Source organism: Pinus tabuliformis, chromosome 6, assembly GCF_031772625.1.
Source record: "Pinus tabuliformis cultivar Carrire ecotype Pingquan chromosome 6, CPIR1, whole genome shotgun sequence".
NCBI classification, from domain to species: domain Eukaryota; kingdom Viridiplantae; phylum Streptophyta; class Pinopsida; order Pinales; family Pinaceae; genus Pinus; species Pinus tabuliformis.
The window spans coordinates 2,104,855,010-2,104,874,560 of NC_142292.1; the positions used below are offsets into that span (position 1 = coordinate 2,104,855,010).

Below are 19,551 nucleotides of genomic sequence, written 5' to 3' on the forward strand. Positions count from 1 at the left end.
TACATTTTGAGCCGTAACGAGAGTTGATATTGTTGCCGAAAATCTTGTGCCAGATTATGTTGATGTTGTTTATATTGATATTGAGTAGAGGTGGATCAAATTTGAAAATGAAGCATGGTCCACTATGGTGAATTGAAGGTCAAAGCCTTCAGGAAAGTGGAGGCTTGTTGAGTAGGGTGGTAGGGTGGTGCAAGGTGGAGATTGAAGTCTACTTCAGGTTGGACCTTGAGAACACTTCAAGGTGGTAGGGTGTTCAAACATCCTTTCAGTTGGAGTTGATAAAACTAGGGTATTGGACCATCCTTTCAGTTGGAGCTGATAAAACCAAGGGGTTGGAGCCAGTAAATCAAGTTGTTGAAGCATCCTTTTAGTTGGAGCTGATAAAACCAAGGTGTTGGCACATGCTTTAAGTTGGAGTTGGTAAATCTAGGGGTTGGAGCCTCCTTCCAGTTGTTGTTAGAGAATCTTAGGTGTTGGAGATTCCTGTTGATGCAATCTTTAAGAATTATATTAAAAGTGTTCAATGGTTTTTCTCCCGGAAGGGTTTCCACCTAAAATCTCTTGTTTATTGTCTTTGATGTTGTGCATTGTTGAATGGTGTTAATTGTTTAATGTTTACATAATATAATTAAAATTGTTAAAGAGTGCCCAATAGTGATTCACCCCACTAGTATTGGCGAATATTCCAACATAAATACACTCATTTCCTATTTTTTGTCTTATATAGGAACCACTTTAGTGTCCCTGCTTTGTACAAACATAATTGTGCCTAACACAATCCCATTGACCTATTTTTGTGGTCATCAATGGGACATTAATACATTTTTCTTATCTTCTCTTATCTCCAACAAGCTAGAGATAACAGAGTCAAAATAAAATAAATAACGTGGGATAGCATAAACATCTCCTCAAACAAGGGAGTTCCCTCGAAAACATGGTCAAAACCACCTCAAGCAAGTACAAATGGTCCTAGAGCAAGTTTCCTCTCTAAAAGGTGCTCTAATCACCCAAACGTGTCGAATGCAGTCCAAGAAGTGAGATGTCAAATAGTCAAAATGTGGAGATAATTTTTTCACGATAGATTTAAAAACACCATAAATATGTCAAAATTTTCCCACTTTTCTATTATGACTAGATTTTTGGAAATCTCATGACCATTCTACATTTAACAGTGTTGATTTTGATAGAATTTTGGGCACTCTGACAAAAGATAACCTGCTTTTAAGCTAAGCTTCACTTCTATTGGATTCAGACTTGACTGAATTGTGAAGTTAATGGGATCCATATTTGTTTCCTTTTCTTCGACTTGAATTTTTACATCTAAAGATTTTGATGCATCCTTCTCAATAAACTCTTGTACTTCATTTTCCAACAACTTTTTGTCATTCTTAAGCTTCTTAATTTGCATAAGTGATTTCTCATTGTGGTCCTTGAGGTAACTTTTTTTTTTTTTTTTGTGATAATCTTTTCAAATTCCTTTTGCATATTTTGCGACTTAAGGTTTTCTTGAACTATTACTTTTGATAAATATTTTACGTCTTCTGATGTTACCGAAGTTGGCTTCAATCTAATATTCTATAGCGTTATTTTTTTCCTTTTGTAGCAAAATGTCAAAAACTTATTTTTCGTATTTAGGATGTGTTGAGAAATCAATAGGGCTATAATTAGTATGATTTCTCTTATGGTTGAAACTGCTTGTGATGCATTTTTACGTTTTCTTGATTATTAGCTTCTTCACTTATTATTATGTTCTTCTTATCAACAAACAACTACCAAAAACATGAATATCAATAGTACACAGGAACACAAGGATGTACGCTACAAGTCAGGGCCAAAACCTCTCCCCTTGAGAGGAAAACTCACAAATCTCTTCTTCTTATAGATTCTTCAAATGACGAATTCTAAGACCTCTAAACCAATACCAATACCCTTCGAAGACCAAGCCAGACCTCTTCTTGATGATGTGCTTCTTCTATCCAAGTCAAACCTAGTCAAATCTCTTACAATTATGTAATTTTGACCCCCAACTGCAAAATTTCAGTCTCCACTGTAGGTCTGAAATTTTCAGCACCTGTAACAGTCGCTGCTTCCACACATGTGAGAGAAATTAGGGCTTCCAAGGCTTCCTCACTCCTTCGCTTGGGTTTCTTCTCCTTCTAAGGCTAGTAGGTGACCTAAAAGTCCTTTCTTCCACTAATTTCGACCTTCTTTCCACAACTTGACAATTTTGACCTTGTCGCTGCAAAACCCTAGCCTTGTCTTTGCACGTGAGAGAGAGAGAGAGAATTAACCCAAAAACTTCATCCTATTGAAGAATGTAACTAGTGTCGGTCTTCATAATTGTATTTGAGTCATGATATACTATATTTATCAAAAGAAAAAATAAAGAATTTTTCTATAAAATAAATTGACTTATTAAAGCATGGGTCAATGGTTTTTAGGTCAAAGCCTCCATTGTAGGCTTCTAGGGTTTATATCGAGTCCTTGTCTTTGTCAATATGGAAAATACTCTTCTTGGGCTTCATTTATCAAAGAACAATTTGATTTTTATGTAAAATAGGTCGTTTAGGCCTCCTCCACTAAGTCGACCTAATTGAGGGGGCATAATTTACTACTATATAAAGGCAACAACTTGACCTCATTTGGAGCATATTCACAACAAGTTTGATCTGCAGTTGTTGGAGGTAGGAAAATGTATGAAATTCAAGGAAGAGGAAGGAAAACCTAGCAAAGAAGAAGGAAGTCTTTGTCATGCATAAGAAGTTGAATTTTTCTCTCTTTATTTCACATGTGTGAAGTTGTTGGATTGCTGGAAGGGTCGAAATTGCAGTACTGTAGTTGGGCTGAAATTTTGGAGTTGCCGGGGGCCGAAATTCTGGGTTATTGTTGCATTGTAACTCCTAGACAAGAAGAGACTACTGAAGGTTGCTAAATCATATTGGAAGGCTGACTTGGTGGAGGAGTAAGGTCTATTGATTAGGTCTAAGGTCTTGGTCTATCTCAATTTGATTAGTGGAAGAGTTTTACTGGGTTTGCCCCTAATGAGGGGTTTTAGCCGTGATTGAGTGCCTACCTCTTGTGTCGTGGATCTTCAAGCTTTGATTTGATGATTTCTTGATGAAAAGAAGATAAAAGAACATAAAGAAGATAAGAATATAAGAATAACACGAGTAATTATCAACATAAGAAAATATTTCTTCCTTTCTAATTTTCTAACACATCCTTCTTCCTTATATCCTTCTTCGCTTGCCTTTCTTCTGCCTCTTCTTCATTTGGATGACGATGAATGAGTGAGTGTCCATAGGAGGTCGATTTCTCTCCTATATATAGGCTTCCAAGGAGGACGACATGCCCTAATTACGCGAACTTCTTAGTTGTCAGGCTGACTTGGTCTTGGAGGAGTATTTTGACACTTTAAATACAAAAATAATTCTTTTGACATGTTACAGGATGCCCAATAGGGTGTTATTCATATGACAATGACTCTATTGACTTCTTGACTCTATGGAAAACCATAGAAGCACCCAATAGGTGCTTGACATATAAATAGAATGACCTTGAGCGTGAAACCCATGCTACAAAAAATAACAATAATATATTTTCTTTCTTTTTACAATATACAAGAATCAAGAGTACATTTCATATTTATCAAGACCAAACCTAGTTACATATTTCAACAGGATGAAGGACCCTAGTGGTTCCATCCAGGGTGAACCTAGAATTATATCACTATCGTCACAAAATAAGGGTTTCGTGGTGAATTGCGATACAAAAGTATAATCTCCAGTACTTAGTTGTAGATTGCTTATGTCATATTGTTTTTTATTCATCGAGTCCATCGTTTCAGTTATATTTGATTAAGAAATCACTAATTGATTAGCACATTCAGTACTAACATAATTATTATCTTGAGTAGGATTGATAGAGATTATAATATCCTTTTTTACAAGTGATCATTTGATTTTATATAGTGCATTAACACTTTTACTAAAAGTTTTAGAAAATCTTCCATTGTTGGTCTCCATTTTACTTTTTCAAGATGAGCTTGGGGTTTTAAAAGGAACCCCTTTTTGTTTTTTAACTTTTGTTAATCCTTCAAACCCCTCTTAAGTGTAATTCCTTTTAAAATCTTGAATTGGAAAATATTTTTTAATTCTTCTCAAGGAAAACCTTAGTATATATTAATTTCCCCCAAATTGGTTTTCCTAGGGTAAATCTTGTGTTCTCTTTGTGCATTGTGATCTCTACCGTCCTTATGGTTTAATGGTTTAATTTATGAAGTGTAATTTCTTAATGATAAACTGGAATTGGTAAAAGAAGATATATATATATATATATATATAATTTGAAGTAATTATCAGTGTTTCTAAAATTAGTGCTCGTCTCTATTGCACTTAAAAACTCAACAATGAACATTGTTCGTATATGTAGCGAAATATTCAGAATATCTAGAATATTGTAATATCCATTATAGGACAAGATATATATTTATGTAAGAATGTGAAATGTACAAAAGATATGAGATAAGATTGTTACAAATGAGGGTCTGACAGGTGCCCCTTCATGAATGGTCTTGTTCCTTTAGATATACCTCTTCAATAACTAATTATAATAATAATAATAACAAGGAACAAGGAATTAGTTATATGGTTGCCATGTTTAATTTCAAGTTTTGGTTTAACTCATTAAATTCTTCTTGACTCACTAGGGTAGGGATATTTCCCTGCGCTATTGTCTTGTGCAAGCTCGATTAGTTTTAAGCCCAACAAGACTAAAATCCTCAACTATTTCTTGAAATATGGAAATTCTCCTCCATGTTATCACTTAGGAAAAACCCTAATTGCGGGAAAAACTGTAAGGTAACCTCAAAACCTCTTTTAGGTTGAACGCGGGCCCTTCAACCCGGAGATGGATCTCTCCATAAAACTCAACTACTCTATGGTCATTGGAGTAGAAGGTTTCACAATTGAGTTCGGTGGCCATATTTAAATCATAGGATGAAATTGGTTAGGCAGTTTACAAAACATACCATTGGGCATGGAGTCCAGTGCTAAACAAGTAAGGTTACATATCTAATGAAAAAGATATAAAAAACATGATAACAACAAATCCTTTGTCTGTTTGAGAAACTAGAAGAAAGAGAAACTGGAATGAAACAAAGTTTATAACTAACTAAAGTGACAAATACTATTACCCGATAAACACAAGGCAGGAGCATAAATGAAATCCAATCTTAGATACTAACATTTTCAGACATGAAAGAAAGTTTGTATAACAAAGAGGAAACTGACAGGGAACTACAACACATGAGTTTCCTACAAAATGCTTATAAAAAATTGTAAATATATTCAAGACTGCTCAAATATACCAGAATGCTAATATGTTTTTCAACATTATTTCAACCCTTCTGCATTCTTCATAAACTGCTTTATAGAATGTACATAATTGTTTGCAAAATAATAGTCCTTTGATCAATTGATTTTATATAGTGTACATTCAATACTAACATAATTATTATCTTGAGTAGGATCGATAGAGATTATAATATCATTTTCTACAAGTGAGCCTTTGATTTTATATAGTGCATTAACACTTTTACTAAAAGTTTCAGAAAAGCTTCCATTGTTTGTCTCCATTTTACCTTTTTGAGATGAGCCCAGGGTTTTAAAAGGAACCCCTTTTTGTTTTTAACTTTTTTTAATCTTTCAAACCCCTCTTAAGTGTAATTCCTTTCAAAATCTTGAATTGGAAAATATTTTTTAATTCTTCTTAAGGAAAGCTTTAATATATATTTATTTTCCCCCAAATGGGTTTTCCTAGGGTAAATCTCATGTTCTCTTTGTGCATTGTGATCTCTATTTTCCTTATGGTTTTGTGGTTGAATTTATGAAGTGTAATTGCTTAATGATACACTGGAATTGTTAAAAGAAATATATCATTTGAAGTAATTACCAGTGTTTAAAAAATTAGTGCTTGTCTCTATTGCACTTAAAAACTCAACAACAAGTAGTGTTTGTATACACAGCGGAATATTCAGAATATCTAGAATATTGTAATATCCATTATAGGACAAGATATATATTTATGTAAGAATGTGAAATGTACAAAAGATATGAGATAAGACTTTTACAAATGAGGGTCTGCTTATATACCTAGACAGGTGCCCCTTCATGAATGGTCTTGTTCCTTTAGATATACCTCTTCAATAACTATATATATATATATATATATATATATATATATATATATATATATATCTAACAGGTAATAGGGAACAAGGAATTAGTTATATGGTTGACATGTTCCATTTCAAGTTTTGGTTTAACTCAATAAATTCTTCTTGACTCACTAGGGTAGGGATATTTCCCTGCCCTATTGTCTTATGTAAGTTCGATTAGTTTTAAGCCCAACAAGACTAAAATCTTCAACTATTGCTTGGAAGGTGGAAATTCTCCTCCATGTTATCACTTAGGGAAAACCTTGACTGTGGGAAAAACCCTAAGGTAACCTCAGAACCTCTTTTAGGTTGAAAGCTGGCACTTCAACCTGGAGAGGGATCTCTTTATAAAACTCAATTGCTCTATGGTCACTGTAGTAGAAAGTTTCGCAATTGAGTTCGATGGCCATATTTAGATCATATGATGAAATTGGTTGGGCAGTTTACAAAACATACCATTCGGCATGGAGTCTAGTGCTAAACAAGTAAGGCTACATATCTAATGAGTAAGCTATAAAAAGCATGATAACAACAAATCCTTTGACTGTTTGAGAAACTGGAAGAAAGAAAAACTGGAATGAAACAGAGTTTATAACTAACTGAAGTGACAAATACTAATGCCCGATAAATACAAGGCATGAGCATAAATGAAATCCAATCTTAGATACTAACATTTTCAGACATGAACGAAATTTTTTATAACAAAGACGAAACTAACAGGGAACTAAAACACATGAGTTTCCTACAAGATGCTCATTAAAAACTGTAAATATATTCGAGACTGCTCAAATATACCAGAATGCAAATATGTTTTTCAAAAAAAATTCCAACCCTTCTTTTTCTTCATAAACTGCTTTATAGAACTTACATAAATTGTTTTCAAAATAATAGTCTCCATATTAATTAGAAAAGTCTAAGATATCTAAATATCTTTCAAGTTCATGCATGCAAAATATAAAACTTAAATACGTTCTGCTTTTCCTAAAATAACTACAGGAAAATATGTTGATATGTAGGTGAAGTAAAATATCTCTCAAACTGTCTTCCTTGGAAAAAGAAACAGGTCCCTATCTGGTGGCTCAACATCTTAGCTGGAAAAATAGGTCCCTCTGCAAATCAGGCCCAAAACTCCTCCAAAACCGCTTTTCTGTTCATCCCTCTTTCCTTCGAAACTCCTGGAAAAAATGTTGATACTGTTGCTGTCAGCTTCACTAGTTTTCTGTTTGTAGCTTTCGCTGACAAGATGACTGTCAACATTTTTGTTTTCCCCTGATTTCAAAATCGCTAACAACCGGAGGGTCAACATTTTTGCTTGTATGAATATTGCTGACAACGGAGATGTCAACTCTCCCTCTTTAATCTAGAATCGTTGACAGGCTAACTGTCAACATTTCCCTATATCGTTTCTATCAACTCGCACACAGTTTTCACCCCAAAATAGCTGACAATGGATCTGTCAGCTTCATAAAAAATGGTAATGATGGGAATGTTAGCTCTCCCCACTGTTATGTTGCACGCAAAATCTATAAGGCCGATTGTTAGCGACAAAATGAAAACCCTGTTTCATGAAAAGATAGGCAAAATTCTGAGTTTTATTCCCCCAAGCATCTTAGCTGAGGGTACTAGTAGCTCTAAGCAATACATCTACCTTCTCCAATCTCTGCTTTTTGCTCTGCCTTGTCTCCATGGGTCCCTTTTTCACAGTTTCTCTGCCTCTGCTCTTCTTAGATCTTGTAACCTTTTTCCTGTCAATAATGAGGTCCTTCAGTGGCATCTTGTCAACGCCAATCACCTCGTTGGCCAACTCTGGGTTATTTATGAGTTCAATCTTATATCTTAACTTGTTAGTTGGCCTGGTATGTCTATTTCCACCCTTGAAGACCTTAGACAATGTCTCCTCCTCTTTGATCTCAACCTCTAGTTGTTTGCCCTTAGGATCCTTTTATTTAGCGGTGTCTGCAGAGCAAGTTTTGGAAGGTGGAGTCGCAGCATGGGAAGAGCCAACATGACCAGGTGGGTTCACAAAGGGTAGAGGGTTTGGTTTATGAAGCCAAGCACTTTTCCTCTAGTAAACTTTAGGAATTTTTGGACCAGATGATGTAGATGGAACTCCTAGGTTTTCCTGGCTAGGAGGGGGTTCAATAAGATCTTGATTTTTAGCATTTTTCCCTTTTTTGGTAGTCTGTGGTCTGCCTCTTCTTCTCTTAAGGGGTTGAGGTTGAAAACCTCCCCAGAAAAGGAAATGATTCTAGGTTCTTTTTGCCTTAGCTAGCTGGCTTTCTATTATCAATTTTATCAGGGCTTTGTGGTATATAAAATGAGAAGAGGGATTAGTGCAAGCCCTAATCCTAGTGTGGGCCCTGAGCCTAGTTTCCATATGTTTAAGGCTCTCTAACAAATAAAAACACGGATTGATTATAATCTGACCAGAAAAATGTGCGAGAAAATAAAAATGGTAGAGGTTTACCTAATTAAACTGGCCCTCACATGTAAAGTATTGCTGACAGAGGTGTAAAGGGACATGCCATTGGTCCTACAACCACTCCTTTTGAACTCCAACCCTCCAATTTTGTCCTCTGAATTCTTCTTTGAAGAAGAAAGGGACATTGATCCCTGCCAAAACATGACTATGAAAAATCAACTCACCATCAGCTGGTAACGAGGTGGCCTCAACAATGGTTTGCTCTGTAATTGCAAATGACAAGCCTCCCACCTCCACATGATTCCCATCGAACCCCTGCACAAACGACTGGGCCACTACATCGTGGTAGTCGGTGCAAAAGTGGAAGAATTCGCTCCAGTCGGCCTACTGAAACAATCGAAGAATTTCGAGGTAAATGTCCAGCAAGTTCGGCGCTTTGGGCCCAGACCGGTTCATATTACCTCCTTTCCGCATTTCGCTATGTGGTCTTCTCAGGATTCGATCTTGAATCCCTATGAACAAAACAATTTCCAATGCCAAGTGTAAATGTTTCCAAACTAACACAAACAAACTACTTACGAGGCAAGGTGAGATAACTTGGCATGCAATTGAGATAACACAGGTGACAAGTGAATAATCACATCATTTTAGGTTATGATTACGAATAAAATCCGTATCATATGGTATGGTCATGTTAAATGATGTTCATTCATTGCAGCAGAGGAAAAATGATTTAATCGATACTTTTACCCTCTTGGAACAGATGGAGACACGTTTAAGCGAAAATGTTGACGCTGACGTGGTCAACATAGTCATCACTTTTTCAATTTGAAAACTGGTTTTGGTGTTGACAATTGGTCTGTCAACCAAAATGAAAAATGCTTCTACACTCGTTGTTAGCGATTTCCTTCGCAAGACCATATCAGATTGCTAAAAATGCTAATAGCCCCCCTATTATAAATTTTCCCTGTTTATTACGATTAAGATGTTGACACTGCAACTATCAGCGTTTTCTAAAATATTTAAAAAATGAAGTTTATTGTAATAACACTCCAAATGCATTAATGTTGCCCTAAACACATTGATGTTCAAAGTCCTTTTCACATATCTGAAAATGTTCTTCAAGTACATGAAGATATGAAATATAAATGCTGCATGTTATGGCCAAATAGGATCACATCACTTGAGGTCATATGTTTTTGGGTTTAATTGCTAACTTGTAAATATCATGCTAAGCTTTACTAATGATGTAATTCTAACATGTGTCCCGCAACTCTTCTCCTAAAAGGATGTCACTATTCACATCTTGCCTTACCTTGTAGTTAGAGTTGTAGATTTTAGAATAGCCAAACAAACAACGTAATAGTCACTACTTGATCTTTATCTTTTCTAGGCTATATGCATTTCACAACTCCTTGGAAATGTGACTAACATGAGATCATGTTAGGCATGGTTTCCACGTCTTAAAAATGCTAGGATTACATGATCAAAATATTGAAGGATACCCTTAAAAATTTCTTAACATTACTGAATTAATCAACAAAGTTGACAAAACAACAAATACCTTGATGTGCCCTGACTGACTTTATCAAAAAAGCATATTTTTATTCTTATTCTCCTGTATGATAGTTCTACTATTTACTTATTAGTTCTACTATTTAAGAGCTCATCAAACAAATTTAAATGACACATAAACATACAATCAAATTGGTGGCTTAGGCTATTTATCTCATATAGATGGGATTTTTACAAGGATGAAGTTAATTGCCTTGAGGTTTGAGCTCCTCAAACAAATTTAAATGACACACTAACATGCAATCAAATTGGTGGCTTAGGCTATTTATCTCATATAGATGGGATTTTTACAAGGATAAACTTAATTGCCTTAAGGTTTGAGCTCCTCAAACAAATTTAAATGACACATTAACATGCGATCAAATTGGTGGCTTAGTCTATTTATCTCATATAGACGGGATTTTTATAAGGATAAACTTAATTGTCATAAGGTTTGAGATGTTTCCTATATTATAAGGCAAAGGTCAAGTTTATTAGTGATCTGAACTGGTGTTTCCTATATTAAGAAATGTGTTTGATTATGGTTTAAATTTAGTCTTGAAGCATCATGTTAACAACTTGTAACGTATATGTAGATGAAAACTGGTAAAGGTCTCTATAGTTCCATTTATCAATTGACATGATGAAATCAAGAGCACTAGCATTAATGCGTGTGCAGAGTTCTATTCTAATAGAATATCGTGAATCTTTTAATGCCTATGCTTTTTTAACAATTTTCGAAGAGAACATTTGCGCCATATAAATGCTCTATCATATGTTCTTTTACATTTTGCAGGATTTCTCGTGGTGACAAGGGCAATTTATTTATATTACGCATGGTTGATCCTACTTATAGAGTTCCATTATAGAACCCCATTTGATCTGATGTGCTAATAAATTTTTGTTTACTTTTCTTGAATTGAAGATTGTTAAAAGAAGCAACTTTGAAAAACTTTAGTTCCACCTTTCTATTTAAGAAGCTTGTAAAAGGTGGAATTGCCTGATTGGAATTTTATTTTTCTTAAAGTGTAAGTTCCCAACATGATAAAGATGATGAATTTAGTTCTACAAATGTTAATTTTACAAGATGGTATTGTTTTATGTTTGTAGGCCCCTTTGTTTTGTTTCTTGATCAATTGAGAGAGCAGATGGTAAAGCTAGAACATGATATAATTTAGCCATTTTTTCAAAAGTCATATATAACGGGATGGAAACCGTTTAAATTCTAAGACGTAGTTTCAATTTATTCATGTCTTGTATGTTTATTTACTCAACAAGGCAGCATAGCTGGCGACCCTGCCGGTTAGTTTAAATATAGTTAAATTAAAGCATAAAGCAATAACGATATAATGGTTTGCGAAATTGAGACATTTTACCCAAAGAATAAAGCAATAACGATATAATGGTTTGCGAAATTGAGACATTTTACCCCAAAGAATAAAGCAATAACGATATAATGGTTTGCGAAATTGAGACATTTTACCCAAAGAATTTGTTTGTGTAATTCACTGTACTATTGAATTTATTGAACCGGGTAGATTGACTATTGAATCTGTGGTGCAGTGAACTGTACCATAGATGTATTAGTGATTTGGTCAGGTGATTAATTCTGGTGTGAAGTTATTCAATGCATTTTGCATTAATTTATTTAATTATAGAATATTGTATATTCTATTATGTTAAATGGATTTTTTAAATAAAATAATTATATATATCAATTTGATTATAATTTTAAAATTGAGTTATTATTAAGAGTAATTTTTAAATGCCATTTTTTTTTAAAGTTTTTTGGTTTATTTTCCAATCTAATTTGTTTAGAATTCTGTAAAGATTCATTGAAATAAAAAAATTGATAGGTAAATTCTTCGTAGTGGAAGTGCCTTAAGGGTTTTTTAGAGGGCTGAATTCATATATATACTGAAAATCCTAGTTTAAACAACACAAATCAAGATTTGACTGCAATTTTTTTAACAAAATTCCGATCTAAAATATGCCAAAAAAATCCAAAAAATCGCACTTAAAACTATTCTGTATTATTATTATAATTATGTTTTAAAATATTATATTTAAATATTTTAAATTTTAAAATAAAAATTTATTTAATAATTTAAAATTCAATATTTAACGATAATCTTTAAAAATGATTTAAAATAATTATTTTAAAATTTAATTATCGAACATCAAATATAGCAATTGTTGATTTATAATTTTTTAAAATATATATATGGGTAGAAACCGCCGATGATATGACACTACACATGACCTCACTCGTGTAACAATGGAGCTCTTATCATTAATGGGATTTTATTGAACTAACAAACTAAAAAAAATAAATAAAAAAAAAAATTGGTGGTGCTGAGTTGTATCTCATCATTATTCACAAATCAGGATGAGTCTCTACTCCAAACGCTGTTACGTCTCCATTGAATTTACTGACACTGATTTGGATAGTGTAAAGTACAATAATTACACAATAATACCTTATTACTATTTATTATTATAGATTAATAAAAATTAAATTAAATTAATATTAAACAAAAATTAAATTAAATACACTAATATTAACTATATAAAAAATGGTTTAATTTTTAGCCAATGGCGGACTAATCAAAATCAAGGGTAATAACATATCCAGTATACTAGGAATTTTAAATATTTGAAGGTTGATAAAACTGAGAAACTTAGGTCACATTCAATTCCGTTGTTTTATTAGGTGAAAATGAGACAAAATAACGTCTCAAATAATAAATGAGACTTGAATCGTCTTCCTTTCATTCAACACAATTGAATGAGCAATTCGTACACGCAAGTGTAACTATTGATTATCAGACCTCAAGATTAGACTTGTGTTTTATATCGATCGATCGCGAGCAAATCTTTGTGTTTCCTTTGTCATACAAGTTGTTATTTCGGGGCCCTCACAAATTACACAGTGATTATTGGTATTCACAATTCAAGTCATTATGCAGATAAGTTACAGATGGACCATTTACAAGTCAAAATTTTATAAATAATTAGCGAATGCATAAAATAGGGTGGTGACCAGGTGAGTTATTCGTCCCTCTATAATGGGATCCGTGAGCGACAGTTTATTGATAATTTGACTTTACGAATCAATCACATCAAAACTAAATATATTCAACTGCATCTCTCTGTACCATGCTATGTCGCCCACTCATTTTCTGAGGTCTACCATGTGCAAACAAGGGTTCACCTCAAACAACCGAGTCCAACACATAATACAATAGTATTTAGTTATTTAATTAGGCGCGGTTGAATGGGTCAGTAGATCAAAATTCACTCACCTCCACTGCAACAGAGAGATGTCCCTTCCCCTTTGTCTTCGGATCGACGTGCAGTAAGTTTAGCTGAAACAACGGCGGCTCAATCTTAAGTAACAACACATTCAAAATTCGAAAGTTATTAGATTATAAATATTTAATAATAGGTTTTTGAAATCCTATAAATAATAGAAAATTAACTTAAATGTTTGATCGTTTCTCTCCATAGTATTTCAAAATAATTCCAAAATGTGCAATCCAAATAAAGATGAGTAATGGATCTATAATATTTATGACTGGTAACCATGTTTAGATACCGATACAAACCTTGCTATTCCTTTTCTGAACTTGAAAACCCATCACTTTGGCCGTTTCCTCGATTGAGTGCATAATATATTTGGTGGGGAACGTGGACGTGAATCTTATTTTCTTTCCGCAGCATCCTGTGCCATGATTTAACATTCATATTTCCTTCAATTAATGTAACTACCATTCTACGACCATCCACTTGGGAGAGTCCAGTGATAGTTGGATGAACGGAACGTTGAGTTACTATAACTCACATGCTACTAATGTTCAGTTACCCTTTAGAAAAATTGAAAAGACAGACAACAATAATCGTTCCTCTTCTTCAAAAAAACCAGACAGAACCGGGTTCCATGACATTGTTATTAGCTGAAAGGCATTCATCTGAACTGGTCCTGTTTCTTCCGTCAGCATATGGTTCTGTTGATTAGAGGAGAGAACATTCTAGAGTCAAAAGTCGGACCCACACAGAATAACAATTTAGAGCAGGGGCTTCTGTCACAAGCTTGCTTCGACTCTTGGCCTTGCTGTGTCTCTTCGTTTGTCTTCACGAACCAACTCCTGGTGAACTAGTGGTGAACTTAGTGCGAACCTACTCAGATCTTTCACGTTCTGTGACCCCAACTCACGGCTACCTCGCCTAACAATGGTCTGGTGTCCCTTCGATCCTTTGGCGAACCCCTAATGAACTTCCTGTGAACTTCGAATGAAGATTGCAAGACAACTACTACCACAACAGACAATAATGAATGCGCACAGGTATTCAGATGCAAAAGAGTATACTCATATTATTTCTCAGAATGGATTCAGATTACAGAACAGAGATTACAGAGAGAATTCTTTATCAGAGATTGACTATCGTTGCATTTATCGGACTTTATGCTGTCCACAGAGGAACAAGCAATACCGAAGGCTACCTGGCAACAGATAGGCTCTGCCTCAGAATATACAAACTCGACTCATATATAGACTTGACTGACTGCTAATAGATTTGGCCACTTTAGGTTCTTACCAGTGTCGAGCACATTGATACGCAGACTTCTCAGATCTCTAAGACTCTTTAAGACTCTAAACACTCCAACTCCGAATGCCGATTAAATGAGCCTTACCCTCAATTTATAGCAAATGAGACGGGACAAACATTCCTGTAGAGCATCAGACACATGGATAGAATCATTGCATTCGGGTAACATCGAAGTGACATCTGCACAAAGATTCCAGTCCGAAAAAGTAAATCCTACGGGAAATATGTTATCTCTACTGTTTAAAAAGTGGATGCTTCAATATGATAAAGCCCACAAGAAATTATTGTCGGGATTACAAAGTGGATGCTTTTTGTACAGCAAAGCCCACGGGAGAAGCTGGCCACAATTAAGTCATTGTGACTGGACAACATAATTACAAGATGGATGCTTTTTACGGACAAGCCCATGAGAACCGTCAGAATACAATGATTTCTGGGAATCTATATTTTTTATACAATAATTCGTACCAGGCCTTAGTAAATATTCGCCAGACGATCATAGGTTTCCCAAAATTATTTGATATTTAACTTTGGTTAAAACTAACCATTCCTAATGACCACTCATGTATTCTTTTAAGGTATTATTTACATCATGAAATGGTGTCCATTCTCCTACTGTCATTTCTTTAACAATTTTATAGATGGTGTGAAAGCATTCTCCAATATTATGTTCAAAGCATATGTCACAATGATTCCTGCAATATGATTCATGATAAACTGGGTCCATGGCTGTTCTGTTAACACCATAGTCAAGCCACCACTGTTGGAACCAGTCACATTGCTGATTTCTCTGGAAGGTCCCTGTTGTACTAAACTTGAGTTTAGTATAATGAGTCTCTTCTTTATCGTCCACATTAAGAAAATCTCACCATAGCTGTTTGTATCTTGCAAAATCATAAATTGTGTCAGGAAAAATAATTTTAGGATCTCCTTTTGGCCATATGGCCTCATTGTGGGTAGGCCATGACCATGTTAGATTTCTGGTACGATGACTGCAAAAATATTTCTCATATATTCCGCTGCGGGCCTCTCCATGATACCATATGCCGGATATATCATGAAAATCTTGTTGCAGAGCCACTTCTACAATCCTAGCTTCTCTTTTTGCTTTTTCATAAATCATATCATGTATCCATTTGCTTTCTTTTGGATACACTTTATTTTCTGGTACAAGATGCTGGATGTTTGTATGCGCATGTAGATTGCATCTAGTACTTTTGTATTCCTTAGCTGCCAAGTGGGTTTCCAATTTTTCTTGTATTCTTGGTTGTCAGGAATAGTGCGAAGGACCTCTTGTTTTTGGGCTTGGTCCCATTCCGTCACTATGACCATTATGTGGTCTTGAGGCTGGATGTACTCTCTGCTGAGGAAGTCTGGAAGACAATTCTTCTCTCATTTTATGTGTTTGACCTGGAAGTCGAAATTAGCAAAGAGTGCTTGCCACCTGGCAAATTTAGCCTCTCCTGGCTTTTTGATGTCTTTTGTTAAAACTTTATGTAGTGCTAAAGCATCAGTTCTGAGTAAGAACTGTTTATTTATCAAGTAGACATCAAATTTGCTGATGCAGTTCCACGCAGCTTTGACTTTTTTTTTTTTATAGTGGAATAATTCTCCTCAACTGGATTCCAAGTTCCAGATGCATACTGAACAATTTGTTCAGTGTCGCCAATTCTTTGCTTTAGGATGCCTCCCCATCCAATATTTCTTGCATTTGTTTCGACAATCTTGAATGCATTATCATCTGCAACATATAATATGGGAAGAGACTTTACCTTGGCTTTAATATTCTGGACAGCCTTTGTATGAACTTCTGTCCACTCTGGTGGATTCTTTTTTAGTCTCTTATTTAACACACTCCTGTCACTGGCACAATCTTGATAAAAATTACTGACATAATTCAAACATCCCAAGAATCTTTGCAGTTGATTCTTGTCTGTGATAACATCAGGGAATTTGTCAGCGAACTCCAGAGCATGTTTCTGTAGAGATATTTGGACATTGAAAATAGTATGGCCGAGAAACTTGATAGTAGTCTGAAAGACTTCTATCTTCTTTTTACTCAAAACTAGACCATTATGCTTCACAAGTTGTTTAGATGTATGAACATGCTTAAAATGGTCCTGCATGTTCTTAGAAAAGATTAGAACATCATCTATATAAACTATAAGCCAATCAAAGTATGGATTGAAGATTTTGTCCATTACCTTTTGGAATTTGGATGGTGCATTTTTTAAGCCAAAAGGCATGACATTCCATTCGTAGTGGCCTGCTGGAATGCTGAAAGAAGTCTTAAACTTGTCTTTTTCTGCAATAGCAACTTGCCAGAATCCTGCTTTCAAATCGAACTTCGAAAATATTTTAGCACCAACTATTCTGCTTATCAAATCTCCCTTATGAGGAATTGGATATGTATCATCAACAACAACAGAGTTCAGAGGTTTAAAATTTATTACCAACCTTGGAATGCCTCTGATTTGTTCGGCTCTTTTGTTGACGTAGAATCCATAGCAGTTCCATGGACTGTCAGATTCTCTGATTAGCTTTTTGTCTAAGAGTTGTTTGATCTCTTTTTCACAGAGATCTCTGTATTCCTTTTTCATAGGAATGGCTCTGCTCTTACAAGGCTTTCCTGTGTATCTTTCTTTACATGGGAGCTCTATTGTATGCTGCTTTCTATGCCAGAATGCATTTGGTTCTTCTGAGCAGCATTCTTCTTCAATCTACTTCTTTAAGTCCTCAATCTTTCTTTTCACTTGAGGATCTTTGAGCTGTTCTTCCACTCTGAGTGTAGATTTCAGATCCTTAAGATCTGACAATCTGGCTTCTGCTTTGTCCAGGTTTTGGATAGTCTGGACCATTGTAGAAACTCGAGGATTCGAGATGTATGGCAACTCGATCCTTTTTGTTGTTCCTTTAGAAGTGGGAACAAAGATAAAATATCCAGCTTTATTATCTTTCAATCTTGTTGACCCATGTGGTTCAACAGCTGCTAGGAAGATATTTCCTAGAATGCAGTCAACTGGGATATCTGCAACTGCAAACTTCAGATTGATGCAGTGATGTTCAAAGCAGATAGATGCTTTAGGTACCTCATATTTGAGCGTTTTATTTCCCAATCCTACTACATCTCTTTTTGCAGAGACCCAATATTTGGCTGGCGTGATCTTCTTATTGAGGATGTTTACATCAGCTCTTGAATCAAGGAGTGTTGTAAGTTCAAACATTTCTCCTCTGATGCAGATGTTCACCTTGACATGGTGTTGCTGATAGGAGATTTCCAGGAGTCTCATTTCTTTAAACCCATAAACAAGGTCTTTCTTTCCCTCAATAATTTCAAGATTAGGATTTGGAATCCTATCATATTGTGTGGTATCCCATGGATGAGGGTCTTCTTCTTCTTTTTCTACCACCTTTTTTCCTTTCTTTATTTCTGCAATCTGGGATTTTAGAGTAGAGATCTCATTTTTGATGCTGTGGATCTCTCGACTCACTTCTCCCAAGGTGAGGGATCACACCTTATCTGGTTTTTCTTGATGTCTCTGAAAAGATCTAGTATTTCTGTCAAAAGATGCATCAACAAATAATGGCTTTTTACCTGAACCTCTGGAAGAGCTGGATCTGAGCTGATCCATAAATGCTTCAGTCAACCGGTTCTTCATATCACCGTCTTCCATTGCACGTATCTGAGATAAGATTTTTATCTCATCTTCTTATGTGGTAGCGATTAAGATCTTTTCTTTCTGAGGTCTGAAATCTAAATCTTCAGAATTATCATCACTGTATGATTCTAAATCAGAATCATAATGTATCTGACAAGCACATTCTTCAGAGCTTGGGCATGAACAATCTGTAGCTTCTGAGTCTGAACATTCTTGCATGTGTGCTTGCAATTCTTCATGAGATGAAGAGCTAAAAGAATCATAGGATGATTCTTCAAATTGGTGTTGCTGGATTTGGTCTCTGATTACCACATTTTGGCAGCGCTCTGTCTTGTGAGAATGGGAACCACATTTCATGCACTGTACGGATCCTTGTCCTTCTTTCTTGATGGTTTTTCCCCTTTGAACAAAGGCTTGGGACTTCTTGCCTTTGTTATGTTTAGACTCTTCTCCTTCTGGACATCTTGAAGATGTATGTCCAATCTTTCCACACAACGAACAAGTAAGGCTGTTCCATTTCTCCTGCTTAGATGTATGGAGATGGATGTCAGAAGGTCTATAATAATGTGTTTTGGGGATATACCTGTAATAGCCTTTTTTGGCTTTGGAGGAGCGACCTTTAGATCTTTGAGGATCCTTTCTCTAATTTCTGTAGCTCTTGAATTTTTGCTTATATTCCTTTTTGGCCCTTTTCTTTGCTTTCCTCCGTTTGACTAGGGGGTCATCAACTGTAAGTCCATATTTGATGCAGATGGACTTTTTATCTGGGAGTTTTGAGAGCTTCTTTAAAGATTTGTTTACTTTGGAGCTTGTGCATAAACTCACCAAAGTTTTTGTGATGTGGGCATAAATCTCACCCCAGGTATACAACTCAAATGGCAACTGGAAGACTTCTTGTAGTCTAATATAATCAACAAACCTGGATGGGAGTGTAGCAAGATAAACCTGTTTCCACAACAGATTTTTGGAATCTTTTACCTCATAGATTCTCTGCATCCAGTCTCTGTGAAAGTCTTCGTACTGTGACATCTTATGACATTTCAGATTCATAAGAATGACTTCATTCTTGTTTGCTATTTCAGTTTCAC

The 19,551-nt window shown here is 35.2% G+C and overlaps 1 protein-coding gene across 3 annotated transcripts in view; it reads left to right on the forward strand.

Moving 5' to 3' along the window:
• LOC149267660 (putative plastid-lipid-associated protein 4, chloroplastic) overlaps positions 1 to 11,294 on the forward strand; it is a 279,800-nt gene extending 268,506 nt beyond the window's left edge. For all 3 annotated transcript variants that reach the window (XM_089433800.1, XM_089433798.1, XM_089433804.1), the window contains one exon: positions 10,990 to 11,294. In XM_089433800.1, the coding sequence (XP_089289926.1) occupies positions 10,990 to 11,062 (73 nt within the window). In that variant the 3' untranslated portion in view covers positions 11,063 to 11,294. The remainder of the gene's footprint in view (positions 1 to 10,989) is intronic.
• Positions 11,295 to 19,551: the final 8,257 nt, after the last annotated feature.